We start from the raw sequence: 15,153 nt of genomic DNA on the forward strand, positions 1-15,153 counted from the left end.
CCCATCATATCAGTATAACTATGATCTCCTCCCCTTCCTTCCTCCCATTTAGTCCTGGTACGCCTGAAGGCTGGATGCAGCCAGTGCTGGGACGTGTGCCATGTGCTATAATCAAGGCTCTAGTAAAGGTTACTGTGCGTCAGACTGAGTCCCTTTACAGGTGCCATACTGTAAGTGGGTCCCCACTACTCCAGGCACCATCCTGGTGAATCACCTCAACACTCTCTCCAGCACAAATCAATTCTTCCTACAGTGTGTGGGGCAGAACTGCACACTGTAATCATATCTAATCATGTCAGTGTTCGGTAACGTTGTAACATACAACCTCCTGACTTTGATAGTTATTATTGAATCTCCCTCTACTGTATGGTAACTCAAATCTCACTGTAACACTTGGTGCATGTGACAATAGACAATAGGTGCAGGCGTAGAGGACATTAGGCCCCTCGAGCCAGCATCGCCATTCAATGTGATCATGGCTGATCATCCCCGATCAATACCCCGTTCCTGCCTTCTCCCCATATCCCCTGACTCTGCTATTTTTAAGAGCCCTATCTAGCTCTCTCTTGAAAGCATCCAGAGAACCTGCCTATGAGGCAGAGAATTCCACAGACTCACCACTCTCTGTGAGAAAAAGTGTTTCCTCGTCTCCGTTCTAAATGGCTTACTCCTTATTTTTGAACTGTGTGTGGCCCCTGGTTCTGGACTCCCCCAACATCGGGAACATGTTTCCAGCCTCTAGTGTGTCCAAGCCCTTAACAATCTTATATGTTACAATAAATGTTATTTGAACTTGGTTTCTGATCCATAGGCCAGCTATCAGGGCCAGCACTATTAGTGAAATGTGACTCTAATGCTGTTGGGCAGCAGAGCAGAGCAGCGGTAGAATTGCTGCCTCACCGCGCCAAATAAAAACTCTCGATTAGTCTATTTCGCCTAGAATTTATAGGTTTGGATAGAGTGGATGTGGAGTCATTGCCTCAAAATTAAAGGATGTTCTTTTAGGAAGGAGATGAGGAGGAATTTCTTCAGTCAGAGGGTGGGGAATCTGTGGAATTCTTTGCCACAGAAGGCTGTGGAGACAAAATCAGTGGATATTTTTTAAGGCGGAGATGGACAAATTGTTGACTAGTACAGGTGTCAGATATTACGGGGAGAAGGCAGGAGGGTGGGGTTAGGACAGGGAGATAGATCAGCCATGATTGAATGGTGGAGTAGACTGGATGGGCCGAATGGCCTAATTCTAATCCTATCACTGATGATCTTACTACCTGGCTATCTACCTTACTATCTGCCAAGGCAGGAGGGTGGGAGTAGGGGTTCGGCCGAACTTCACTAGGACTTCAGGGAGAGGTGCAATAGATCAGCCAAACAAAATGATTGAATGGGACTGGCTGCTACGTGGCAAACTGCCATGCGGTGATGGAGCCGAAATGGACCGCCTATCTCACCAGGGACTAACTCTACAGAACGTCCTTCCATTATTTATTATGTAAATGAATATGTGTGTTATGATTGTGTTTATAATTTGTTTGGTTGTTTTGTTGTTTGTCTTTTGCACAAAAGTCCGCGAGCATTGCCACTTTCATTTCACTGCACATCTCGTATGTGTATGTGACAAATAAACTTGACTTGACTTGACTTGGCTCCACAGATTGACTTATTGAGTGACTGGCACAATAGAAGCGACAAGATAGCCGGGGACAGAGAGGGAGGAGGGGGTGGGGGAAACGAAGACAAAATGTGCAAACTGGAGTTTAGAAGGATGAGAGGGTATCTCATTGAAACATATAGGATTGTTAAGGGTTTGGACACGCTAGAGGCAGGAAACACGTTCCCGATGTAGGGGGAGTCCAGAACCATGGGCCACAGTTTAAGAATAAGGAGTAAGCCATTTAGAACGGAGACGAGGAAACACATTTTCTCACAGAGAATTGTGAGTCTGTGGAATTCTCTGCCTCAGAGGGTGGTGGAGGCAGGTTCTCTGGATGCTTTCAAGAGAGAGCTAGATAGGGCTCTTAAAAATAGCGGAGTCAGGGGATATGGGGAGAAGGCAGGAACGGGTTACTGATTGGGGATGATCAGCCATGATCACATTAAATGGCGGTGTTGGCTCGAAGGGTTGAATGGCCGACTCAATTCAATTGTTTTCAATTTAAAAACTTTATTGGCATGATAAAAACATTGTTATATTGCCATAGTATAAAACATGACATACATATTTAAAATGCATAAGTATAAATACAAGTATACAGTGCATGGATAGATATGTCCCTGTACATAAACTCGCAATAGGCCTAAAGCCCTTTATTGATTGCTACACATTCTTGCAGCTGTATGCAGTACAACACAATAGCAAGTTTAGCAATTCAATATTAATTTCTTAGATTCAGATTCAGATTCAGATTCAACTTTAATTGTCATTGGCAGTGTACAGTACAGAGGCAACGAAATGCAGTCAGTTAATGTCAATTAGTGTGTGCGTGCATATGTTCATGTTGGTCATTCACCGTCTCTCAGGTTATGGCATGCTGTTACGTATTGTGCATCAAGATGTGCCGTATTTCCTTCGCCAAGGATTATTCTTAGTTTTGATGTGGTGAATCTCTGGAACTCTCTGCCACAGGGGGTAGTTGAGGCCAATTCATTGGCTATATTTAAGAGGGAGTTAGATGTGGCCCTTGTGGCTAAGGGGATCAGAGGGTATGGAGAGAAGGCAGGTACGGGATACTGAGTTGGATGATCAGCCATGATCATATTGAATGGCGGTGCAGGCTCGAAGGGCCGAATGGCCTACTCCTGCACCTAATTTCTATGTTTCTATGATGTATCATCTAGTTCTTTAAAATCAGGGGTTGCCACCCTGAGTTTGTCAAAGTATGCTTTCCTGCACCTATTGTCTATTATCTATAAAAGCAAACAGCCAGGAGAGGGTCCAGACCAAAGATCCTATAGCGGAGGATCTTTGGCCCAGACCTATAACTTACGAGTCTGAAGAAGGGTTTTGGCCCGAAACGTCGCCTATTTCCTTTGCTCCATAGATGGACTGTTTGCCCTCCTCCCATTAGGGAGGCGGTACAGGAGCCTCAGGTCTCGTACCAGTAGGATGAGAAACAGCTTCTACAATAATACCATCACATTGCTGAACTCGGAGTCCTGCCGATAGACTTCTCCAGTCTCTCCGTCCACATTGTTCGATTATTGTTTGATTATTCTGTATTTTTATTTTTATTTCTATATTGCACTATACTACGGACTGACGCTAAACTGCATTTCGTTGTACCCATACTCGTATTTGTGCAATCACATTAAAGTTGAATTGAATTGAATTGAATGTCTTGTATCCAGGACAAGGGGTCACAGCTTAAGGATAAGGGGGAAATCCTTTAAAACCGAGATGAGGAGAACTTTTTTCACACAGAGAGTGGTGAATCTCTGGAACTCTCTGCCACAGAGGGTAGTTGAGGCCAGTTCATTGGCTATATTTAAGAGGGAGTTAGAAGGGAGTTGACTCTGACATCGGGGGGAGAGGGAAGTGCAGGGGAGAGATACGTTTTTTTTTCCTTCCATCACAGCGAGGTGGAGATGCGCTGTGATGGATGTCTGTGTAAATTGTGTTGTGTCTTGGGTCTTTTTTTTATTGTATGTATGACTGCTGAAAATTAGTTTTCACTTGTTTTGTTATTTGTTCAAGTGACAAATAAATTGTAGCATTGCCACTTGTCATTTCATGCACATCTCGTATGTGTATGTGGGGATAAGAGGGTATTGACTTGTATCACAGCTCGTAACACCAAAGATCCTATAGCAAAGCCATGATCATATTGAATGGTGTGCAGGCTCGAAGGGCCGAATGGCCTACTCCTGCACCTAATTTCTATGTTTCCATGTATGTATGTTATGATTGTGTTTATAATTTGTTTGGTTGTTTTTGTTGTTTGTCTTTTCCACAAAAGTCCGCGAGCATTGCCACTTTCATTTCACTGCACATCTCGTATGTGTATGACTCTGACATCGGGGGGGGGGGGGGGGGGCAGGGGAGTGGATAGATAAGTTTATTTTGGCCTTCCATCACAGCCATGTGATGGATGTTTATGTAAAATGTAATTATGTTGTGTCTGGGGTCTATTTGTGTGTAATGTATGGCTGCAGAAACGGCATTTCATTTGGACCTCCAGGGGTCCAAATGACAATTAAATAGACTATTGACTATTGATATGTGACAAATAAACTTGACTTGACTTGTGTCACAGCTCCTAACACTTCCGCATCCCTGGTCATTTCCTGGTCCCCCCGTCACGTGACGAGGTTGAATCGCGCCCCCACCCCCCCGGCTTCAGGGGGAGTACGCGCTTGCGTCATCGCGCGTTACGCGTTACGTCGATATATCCCAGAATGCACGGCGCGCGGCCTCTTTCCCTGCGCCAGCCACCATGTCTAAGCGAGGTAAGCGGGAGGAGAGACCGGGCCCGGCATAATCCGCCGCCATCCGCTGTCGGGGTTACAACATCATGGACGTTACCGCCCCAGCCCGTCGTGTAACCACCCTAGCCGTCTTTCCACCCGGGTATTGGTCGACCATCAACTAGATTACGCGGGTGGTAGATAGATGTTGGGAGTTGTTCTCCGGTGGCCCTGCCGCCATGTTGGGGGGGATGGTGGTGCTGGTGGGACTGGTCCTCCTGCTGGTCCTCCCAGCCAGGCCACTGTTCTGTGCATTGCAGTCAGCAACATGGGCTTGAGGACTCTCTTGAGGACTCTGGATCCCAGCTGGTGGGGCTGGTGCTCCTGCTGGTGGGGCTGGTGCTCCTGCTGGTGGGGCTGGTCCTCCTGCTGGTCCTCCCAGCCAGGCCACTGCTCTGTGCATTGCAGTCAGCAACCTGGGCTTTGGGGCTCTCTGATGAGGAGGAGGCCTCTGGATCCCAGCTGGTTGGGCTGGTGCTCCTGCTGGTTGGGCTGGTCCTCCTGCTGGTGCTCCTGGTCCTCCTGCTGGTGCTGCCAGCCAGGCCACTGCTCTGTGCATTGCAGTCAGCAACCTGGGCTTGAGGACTCCCTGATGAGGAGGATGAGGCCTCTGGATCCCAGCTGGATTCATGCATCTCTCAACTGTGGAGCCAGAGTGATGCAAAGGCCACTTCATGGCACAAGTCAGCAGCCTTGTACTTCCACGGTCCCTTTCCCAGCACTGTAGTTCTGTGTGTGCCTCCTTTAACAGTCCTGTCTTTCTGGTTTCATAGAAACATAGACATTAGGTGCAGGAGTAGGCCGAATGGCCTACTCCTGCACCTAATTTCTATGTTTCTATTCGGCCCTTCGAGCCTGCACCATTCGCCATTCAATATGATCATGGCTGATCATCCAACTCAGTATCCCGTACCTGCCTTCTCTCCATACCCCCTGATCCCTTTAGCCACAAGGGCCACATCTAACTCCCTCTTAGCCAATGAACTGTGGCTTCAACTACCCTCTGTGGCAGAGTTCCAGAGATTCACCACTCTCTGTGCGAAAAATGTTTCCCCCTGTAGTCCTGTATGCCCTCCCTCCTCTTTAGCAGTTGTGCAGGGTCTTGGTGAGAGTGAGACTATTATCCAGGTCAAGGGGTCACAGTTTAAGGATAATGGGGAAATCTTTTAGGACCGAGATGAGGAAAACTTTTTTCACACAGAGAGTGGTGAATCTGTGGAATTCTCTGCCGCAGAAGGTAGTTGAGGCCAGTTCATTAGCTATATTTAAGAGGGAGTTAGATGTGGTCCTTGTGGCTAAAGGGATCAGGGGGTATGGAGAGAAGGCAGGTACAGGATACTGAGTTGGTTGATCAGCCATGATCATATTGAATGGCTGTGCAGGCTCGAAGGGCCGAATGGCCTACTCCTGCACCTATTTTCTATGTATCTATGGAAAAAGTCAGCAGCCTTGTACTTCCATGGTCCCTTTCCCAGCCTTGTAGTTCTGTGTGTGCCTCCTGTCTTTCTGGTTTCCCCCTTTAGTCCTGTATGCCCCCCCCCCCCCCCCCCAAACAGTTGTAGTTCTGTGTTCTTTAGCAGCCTTTAACAGTGTTGTAGTCATGTATGGCCCCCCTTCAGCAGTCTTTACTTTTGTACCTCCTCCCCACAAACTTAGTAGCCCTGTACCCCCTTTAGCAACCTTGTTTCCAGCTATCTTCCCATTCCTTGAAGAACACCAAAATATTGGATTGCAGCATCAATTGCAGTGAATCTTTCGTTTTCTACTAAGTTTATGTTGAGGTATGTGCGCCTTTGAACTGCTGCTAGGCTGGGAAATGGTAGTTCTGGTTCAGTGTTCTTCACTCTTTATTTTTCACTTTTGCACTACCTGATGTACCTGTCAATGATATGAATTGTTGAGAGGTGTGTAAGACACTTGGCCATGATAACAAACAATACCAATACAAGGCCTTTTATTGCCACGTGTACCAATGTTAGGTCCAGCGATGTATCCTTATCACCTTGAATATAATATGAAGGACTGGCATCCCTGTCCTAAGATATAAATGTGCTTCACCAAGTTAATTATTGAGTTGAGTGGGTAACAGTTGTCACAAGCAGAGTCAATGCAGTCTTGAATTTAGAACGGCGGTGATCTTTTTAAATGGGTATTGTTTGTTTTAAAATTTCCTCTGACTTGAGGTGTCTTAAATCAAGAGGTCGGCCCCAATAACGAGTGTAAAAAGGAAAGGTAAAAAGTCTGAACAAGGGTTCTGACACAAAACATCGTCCATCTCATTTCTCCAGAGATGCTGCCTGGCCCACTGAGCTGCCCAGCATTTTGTGTCTTATCGCACAAAACAATTGGCCATTTGGGGCTGGGAAATTTCTTGACATGAGAATAGTAACGCTTTTGAATTCTCTAGCCAATAAGGACTATGGAGATTTAAACGTTAATGATTTTTAGATACTAATGCAAGGCAATATTTTAGACCAGGTTTGAGGGAAATACGAGTGGACTTGAATTAATTCTAGTAATTAAGTATTTTCCTCCTGGGTTAAATAATCCACTCACCTCTATAAATCCTTGTGTTTTGGTTTGTTACAGGACGTGGCGGCTCCTCGGGAGCGAAATTCCGCATTTCCCTCGGTCTTCCCGTGGGAGCTGTAATCAACTGCGCTGATAACACGGGTAAGAGCAGAGCTAAATACCTGGTGAGGTAGAAGAAACAGTGCACAACCTGTGAGTCACCGTATCTAAGGATTGGTATAAAATGTGCACTGTGGTGCAGTTGGTAGAGCTGCTGCCTCACGGCACCAGCGACCCAGGTTCGATCCTGATCTCAATGTGCTGTTTGCACTTTCTCCCTGTGACTACCTGGGTTTCTTCCGGGTGCTTGGGTTTCCTCCCACATCCCAAAGACGTGCGAGCTTGTAGATTAATTGGCTTCGCTAAATTGCCCGTCGTGTGTGGGGAATGGATGAGAATGTGGGATAACAGAACTAACAGAACTTTGAATGGACAGACACTAAATGCTGGAGTAACTCAGTGGGACAGGCAAGGAATGGGTGATGTTTTGGGTCTCGACCTGAAACGTCGCCCATTCCTTCTCTCCAGAGATGCTGCCTGTCCCACTGAGTTACTCCAGCTTTTAGTGGCTTGGGTCTAAACCAATTTCTGCAGTTCCTTCCTACAGAGTTGGAATGGTGGTCAGTGGAGATTTAGTGGGTGGGAGGGGCCTGTTTCCATACTGAATCACAAATTGTTTTATTTCCTGTGGTGTTTGTTATTTGCAGAGGCCGTTTGTTTTGTTGACCCATTCGCTCGATTGAGTGCATTGTTGTGTTTAATGCAGTTGTTTCTGGCTGCATTGGTTGCTGATTATGAATCAATCCAAAGCCTGCAGTTAACTTGCATAAGACACCTGATTATATCTAATAAGTTGATGGTGAAAGTCAATCCTCCCCATCATCGACTACATCTGCCTTTCACACTGCCTTGGGTAGGTAGCTAACATAATCCATGGCCCTTTACACCCGTGGTCATAAGGCCAGATACAAAACCTGGAAAGTGATTCAATAACAAGGTCCCACATAAGAGATTAGTATGCACACTTAAAGCACACGGTATTGGGGGTTCAGTATTGATGTGGATAGAGAACTGGCTGGCAGACAGGAAGCAAAGAGTAGGAGTGAACGGGTCCTTTTCAGAATGGCAGGCAGTGACGTGGGGTACCGCAAGGCTCAGTGCTGGGACCCCAGCTATTTACAATATACATTAATGATCTGGATGAGGGAATTGAATGCAACATCTCCAAGTTTGCGGATGACACGAAGCTGGGGGGGGCAGTTGTTAGCTGTGAGGAGGATGCTAGGAGGCTGCAAGGTGACTTGGATAGGTTGGGTGAGTGGGCAAATACATGGCAGATGCAGTATAATGTGGATAAATGTGAAGTTATCCACTTTGGTGGCAAAAACAGGAAAGTAGATTATCTGAATGGTGGCTGATTAGGAAAAGGGGCGATGCAACGAGAACTGGGTGTCATGGTACACCAGTCATTGAAAGTAGGCATGCAGGTGCAGCAGGCAGTGAAGAAAGCGAATGGTATGTTACAAATTCATAGCAAAAGGATTTGAGTATAGGAGCAGGGAGGTTCTACTGCAGTTGTACAGGGTCTTGGTGAGACCACACCTAGAGTTTTGTGTACAGTTTTGGTCTCCTAATCTGAGGAAAGACATTCTTGCCATAGAGGGAGTACAGAGAAGGTTCACCAGACTGATTCCTGGGATGGCAGGACTTTCATATGAAGATAGACTGGATAGACTCTGCTTGTACTCGCTAGAATTTAGAACATTGAGGGGGGATCTTATAGAAACTTACAAAATTCTTGTATTGGGTTGGACAGGCTAGATGCAGGAAGATTGTTCCCGATGTTGGGGAAGTCTAGAACAAGGGGTCACAGTTTAAGGATAAGGGGGAAGTCTTTTAGGACCGCGATAAGAAAAATATTTTTCACACAGAGAATGGTGAATCTCTGAAATTCTCTGCTACAGAAGGTAGTTGAGGCCAGTTCATTGGATATATTTAAGAGGGAGTTAGATGTGGCCCTTGTGGCTAAAGGGATCAGGGGGTATGGAGAGAAAGCAGGTACGGGATACTGAGTTGGATGATCGGCCATGATCATATAGAATGGTAGGCTCGAAGGGCTGAATGGCCTCCTGCTTCTATGTTCTATGTTTCTAACAGCTTCTTCCCTGTTGTTTCAGACAACAAACCAGTTCTGCCAGAAGCTGGGGTGTGGTGCCCATCTTCAAGCCTACCTCATTGTGAACTTTTTTCCCCGTAGTACTATATTCTACACTTATTTTGCCTCTGTACTTGTTTATGACTTGATAGTACTTGTGTATAGTTTGATTTGAGTGGACAGCAAGCAAACAAATCCTTTTCACTGTATTTCAGTCCACATGACAATAACAAACAATATCAGGTGCCAGAACTGCAGCTTTTATTCTGAGCAGGTGTGGGTAGCAAAGTTTCATCAGTCTTTCGGCCATGTGCTTTCAGGTGCCAAGAACCTGTACATCATCTCTGTGAAAGGGATCAAAGGGCGGCTGAACAGGCTGCCAGCCGCCGGCGTTGGAGACATGGTCATGGCCACCGTGAAGAAGGGCAAACCAGAGCTCAGAAAAAAGGGTGAGTGAGCTCTTCGAAGTCGCGAGGATGCGGCGCCATGCAAGCGCCTAATAAGTCCGTAGATCATCCCGCCACAATAACCTGTTAGTCCACAGAAAGGTAATTCTGGAATGTAGATGTGCTTTACATTCCCTTCCCGTGGACAACCCGGAATGTAAATCTGGATGAAATCCGTTCATTTTTCAGCCAAATTATCTATTGTCAGGTAGTGCTGGGAATGGTTTATTGCTCCATGGTGTCTACACTCTGCGGCACAGCGGCAGAGACCCAGGTTCCACCCTGACTATGGGTGCTGTCTGTACGGAGTTTGTACGTACTGCCCGTGACCTGCGTGGGTTTTGGTTTGCTCTGGGGTTGCTCCTACACTCCCAAAGACATAGGTTTGTAGGTTAACTGGCTTGGTATCATTGTAAATTGTCCCCGGTGTGTAGGATAGTGTCAATGTACAGGGATCGCTGGTCGGTGTGGACTCGGTGGGTCAAAGGATCTGTCTCCGTGCTGAATCTCCACACTAAAACACAGCACGGAGATGGTGATTTCAGGAAGTATGGAGACCAATTTTGAGCAGCCACTTCAAATATTGGAGGTTTGTTGGGTTATGTTGTGTTTCTTTTTCATCATTAAATCACTGAGTGAAAGTCTACTGTAGTTTGCCTATTGAGTACCCATGTCATGGAATATCCTGACTTGGTTCCACTGACAGAATGGGTCACCCTCCTAAAAGCACTTGCTTGGTCCATGCCGTGGCTGTGGTGAGTTGTCGTGGATGGGGAAAGTAATTCATTCATTGCTCTTGGGTGAGATTGCAGATATTTTGTGCTGTACATTCTCAATCGACAGTGGAACAGTTCAACAGCATTACCTATTGCTTGGCGGAAAGAATGACCTGCTTCAATGTCACGCCTTCCATGGCCTGGGAACATCGCGCAGTGCATTTGATCTGTAGTTTCTGGGGTAACTGCGAGAGAGCAGCAGCCAGTCTGCACATAGCAGCATTGCATACATTCCTGTGCAATAATTCTTTTAAGATAGAACTGCAGATGCTGGAAAAATCAAAGGTAGACTGAAATGCTGAAGAAACTCAGTGGGTGAGGCACCATCTATGGAGATAGGGAATAGGAGGCCTTTCGGGTCACGGCCCTTCAGAATCTATACAAAACTATGCAAATCTATGTTTATGGAGAGAAGGAATAAGTGACGTTTTGGGTCGAGACCCTTCTGTCGCCTATTCCTTCTCTCCGTAGTTGCTGCCTCACCCGCTGAGTTTCTCCAGCATTTTGTGTCTACCTTCCTGTGGGATAAAACATTTTTAGTTTGTAAATCCTGGTCACGGTACCAATAACTTGAATGAACAGTGCCATGAATTTTATCTTCTGTCATCAGCATAACATTATAACAGCTTAGGTGGCCTAGTGGCGCAGCGGTAGAGCTGCTGCCTTACAATGGCAGATACCCGGATTTGATTCTCACTCTGGGTGCTGTCTGCACAGTTTGCATGTTCTCCCCGTGACCATGTGGGTTTTCTCCAGGTGTTCATCCCACATTCCAAAGACGTACAGGTTTGTAGGTTAATTGGCCATGGTAAGTTGTAAAATTGTCCCTAATGTGTAGAATAGTGTTTATGTGCGAGGTGATCGCTGGTCGGCGTGGACTCGAGCCAAAGGGCTAGTTTTCGCGCAATGAATTCAATGAATTACTGCTGATAATGCAGAGTGTTCATGTCTGGAGTGGCGGGTTGAGCTCGTAACCTTTGGATTCAGCTGGCAATGCTGCTGACAAACTTCATGCAATACTATTTAGAGCCTTTTTTTGTATCTTGTTCGTGCTATTTAAACACTCTTTAGCCAAACTCTTTGTGCATGTAACTACCACAACATGCGTGTTGGCAACCAAACCAAACTCAGTCGCTGCTGATGACTTGGAACGAGTCCGGGGTATTGTTCTTTGTGCCGTGCCGTCAGTAAAGGAGGGGGCTCCTGCAAATCGTTAAGTGAAATTATTTCAACTGAATCAACCCATGTGTGAGAAGATATGAGAGATTGGCGTGCAGGCTCGGTCAGTCAGAGTGCGGACTGCTGGTTGGGATGCTGCCCGTTTTCCACTGTATCTCATGTTTCTGTGTGGTCCTGTTGCAGTGCACCCTGCAGTTGTGATACGGCAGCGGAAAGCGTATCGGAGAAAAGACGGCGTGTTCCTTTACTTCGAAGACAATGCAGGAGTAATAGTAAATAACAAAGGAGAAATGAAAGGTATGGATGGGCATCTTGAGTTGGAATTAGCCTCTTGCTGTAAATTTGAAGCTGATTTAAAATTTAAAATTTGACTTTGAATTAAACACTAGTTCAAACATTCTGAAGAGGTATCCTGTGTCCATCAGCATGGATAAGGGCAGCATTATATCGATGAATGGCTCCAATACGTTTTTAACCTTTTCAGAACTCAATAGTTTTATCTGTCAGATGGTCTATTCCCTTCCAAAAAGCACTTGCTTTGCCTGTTCTCAGTGGCTCGGTGAGTTGTCAAGGGAGGCAAAGAAACACATTGCTTTTGGGTGAGGTGGCAGCTTTTAACGTGCTGTTCAATCTCAATCAGTGATGTGACATTTTTCCTTTAGATCTTGTCACTTTACCACATCAAGGTACTGAGGTATCTGGGTTGGTGTCGCTAAAGTAGGAGTGAGTCACTTGGTCACCACGCAATAGCTTACAACCCAACGGTATAAACATTGAACTCTCCCATTTTTATGTAGCCTTTAAAATCCACCCTTTCTCCCTCGCATCTACAATACACGGCACCTCAGGAAGGCCGTTAGCATTCATAAAGACTCCTCACGCCCTTGCAATAGTCTGTTCGAACTTCTACCATATGGCAGACGGTTCAAGGCCTTCTACCCCCGCACCTCCACTCTTAGGAGCAGCTTCAGCCCCAGAGCTATAGCTGCTCTGAACCGGCCCTGCTGAGTGCCCCCGACTCCCCACATGAACTGTCTCCCTCGGATGGTCACGTCGCCCATTGACCCGGGCACAGACATATTTGCACTTTCTACTGCTTTAACTTTTTTTAAATCTTGTTTCTCTGGGTGTCTACATTTTTAGCTAATTAAGTTATTACATCGGATGGAAATTGCATTCCAAATCTCGTTGTACCTCTTGTGCAATGACAATAAAGATATATTATTATCCTCACTTTCTCCACCCACGCCTGTGCCCCACCACCTGAACTCGCGCCTATTTCTCTCCTCTCCTCTGGCTTCACAATTTGCAGCTCTTCAATCTTTCTGACTCGCACCTTTTTTAATCTCCGGCCTGTGTTCCAACCATCTGTCTTATCAAAACCCGTATGAGTCTGAATGTCTGAATGAGGATCTCATCCGAAACATCCGCTATCCATGTTCTCCAGAGATGCTGCCTGACCGACCCAGTTACTCCAGCACTGTGCCCTTTATATATTAACTTTTTCTTGCTTTCCTTTCTGGTTTTATTAGAAGCTTGTTTATTCATTCTATCAGCTCCACTTGCTACCATTCCTAGACGTGGAAGTATGTTTTATCCCGACCTGCGTGGTCCGTGCGGGCTCTGCCACTTGAGGTTCCCCTGTTCTCCTTCCTGATGGTGTTTCTGGTTTGTATTTCCAGGCTCGGCGATCACAGGCCCCGTGGCCAAGGAGTGCGCAGATCTGTGGCCCAGGATTGCTTCCAACGCTGGCAGCATTGCATAAGAGTTGGAAAGGTTTCCTGTCAAGATTTCTGTACAATTCAATAAATTTTTACCCAGCCAGAAAAATGATTACTGATTTATTTTTGACTTTTATATCGCGAGTTTTATTTGTAGTGTTCTGTAAGTAAAGATGCAGATTTCAATCCCCATGTTTGTAAATAAATTATCAATATTTAATGCATTCTTCAATTAGTCTTGCATTTTGATGTCTTTTTGACACAGTGAATTAGTACATGTGTGAACTTTATCCATCAATCTATCATGTTCATTCTCCCAGCCTTGGTCCTCTGCCTAATTAGGCAATGTTCTGAGTGAAAGTTACGCCCCCTAAACATAATAGTGGCGCAGCGATAGAGTTGCTGCCTCGTGCAGCGCCAGAGACCCAGGTTTGATCCTAACTGCTGGTGCTGTTTATATCTTCTACCTGTGACCACGTGGGTTTTCTCCAGGTGCTCTGATTTCCACCCACACTTCAAAGACGTACGGGTTTGTAGGTTAATTGGCTTCAGTAAACATTGTACATTGTCCCTGGGGCTATCTTTGATCAGACTTTACTGGCTTTACCTTGCACTCAACGTTATTCCCTTGTGCACATTGTCATTCGCACCATTGTAATCGTGTACTGTCTTTCTGCTGATTGGTAAGCGCAACAAAACCTTTCCATTGAACCTCAGTACACGTGACAATAAACTATACTGAAATTGTCCCAAGTATGTAGGGTAAAACTATCCTTGAGTATAGGAGCAGAGAGGTTCTGCTGCAGTTGTACAGGGTATTGGAGTCGGGATATGGGGAAAAGGCAGGAATGGGGTACTGATTGGTCATGATCAGCCATGATCACATTGAATGGTGGTGCTGGCTGGCTCGAAGGGCCGAATGGCCTACTCCTGCACCTATTGTCTTTCTACTATTTCACTTCCCAAGGCTGCCTTCTGGAACATTTGTAATGAGAGCACTTCCACACTTCCATTGTCTATTATCTCAAATTGGATCTCAAAGTGGTTCAGAGACTTGGCAACATTCATATTGGATGATATAGGCTGGGTTATAATTCGGCTTGTACTTGCTAGAATTTAGAAGATTGAGGGGGGATCTTATAGAAACTTACAAAAATTCTTGTCTACCTTCTGAGGAAAGACATTCTTGCCATAGAAGTACAGAGAAGGTTCACCAGACTGATTCCTGGGATGTCAGGACTTTCATATGAAGAAAGACTGGATAGACTCGGCTTGTACTCGCTGGAATTTAGAAGTTTGAGGGGGGATCTTTAGAAACTTACAAAATTCTTAAGGGGTTGGACAGGCTAGATGCAGGAAGATTGTTCCCAATGTTGGGGGAAGTCCAGAACAAGGGGTCACAGTTTAAGGATAAGGGGGAAATCTTTTAGGACCGAGATGAGAAAATCATTTTTTACACATCGGTGAATCTGTGGAATTCTCTGCCACAGAAGGTAGTTGAGGCCACAGTTCATTGGCTATATTTAAGAGGGAGTTAGATGTGGCCCTTGTGGCTAAAGGGATCAGGGGGTATGGAGAGAAGGCAGGGAATGGGATACTGAGTTGGATGATCAGCCGAATGGCCTACTCCTGCACCTATTTTCTATGTTTCTAATTCTGTTTCCGCCCACACGATGGAGACTGCAAGGCCCTGGTGCCAACTTTACCTGGCTAGTCCTCTTGACAAGCTTCTTCATCGCCTTGCCGCCGAAGGCGTGTTTGGAGTAAGGGTCTTTCTGCGCGTTATAGGGAGGGATTATATCAGACAGCTTGGGATGGACTCTCTCGTAGGCCAGGGATTT

General features: G+C 45.8%; 1 protein-coding gene and 1 non-coding gene across 2 annotated transcripts; both read left to right on the plus strand.

Annotated features, from left to right (window-relative positions):
- The first annotated feature begins 4,338 nt into the window (after window positions 1-4,338).
- rpl23 (ribosomal protein L23) lies at window positions 4,339-13,421 on the plus strand. The gene is made up of 5 exons (XM_055656808.1): window positions 4,339-4,446; window positions 7,054-7,137; window positions 9,511-9,639; window positions 11,775-11,888; window positions 13,274-13,421. Exons 1-5 carry the CDS (start codon window positions 4,434-4,436, stop codon window positions 13,354-13,356), a joined length of 423 nt encoding a protein of 140 aa, XP_055512783.1. The 5' UTR covers window positions 4,339-4,433; the 3' UTR covers window positions 13,357-13,421.
- On the plus strand, window positions 12,109-12,244 carry LOC129710412 (small nucleolar RNA SNORA21). Its single transcript, XR_008725678.1, has one exon. It is a non-coding gene; the product is annotated as a small nucleolar RNA SNORA21 (small nucleolar RNA).
- Window positions 13,422-15,153: the final 1,732 nt, after the last annotated feature.

The sequence above is a fragment of the Leucoraja erinacea genome, chromosome 27 (genome assembly GCF_028641065.1).
Source record: "Leucoraja erinacea ecotype New England chromosome 27, Leri_hhj_1, whole genome shotgun sequence".
Taxonomy (NCBI): domain Eukaryota; kingdom Metazoa; phylum Chordata; class Chondrichthyes; order Rajiformes; family Rajidae; genus Leucoraja; species Leucoraja erinaceus.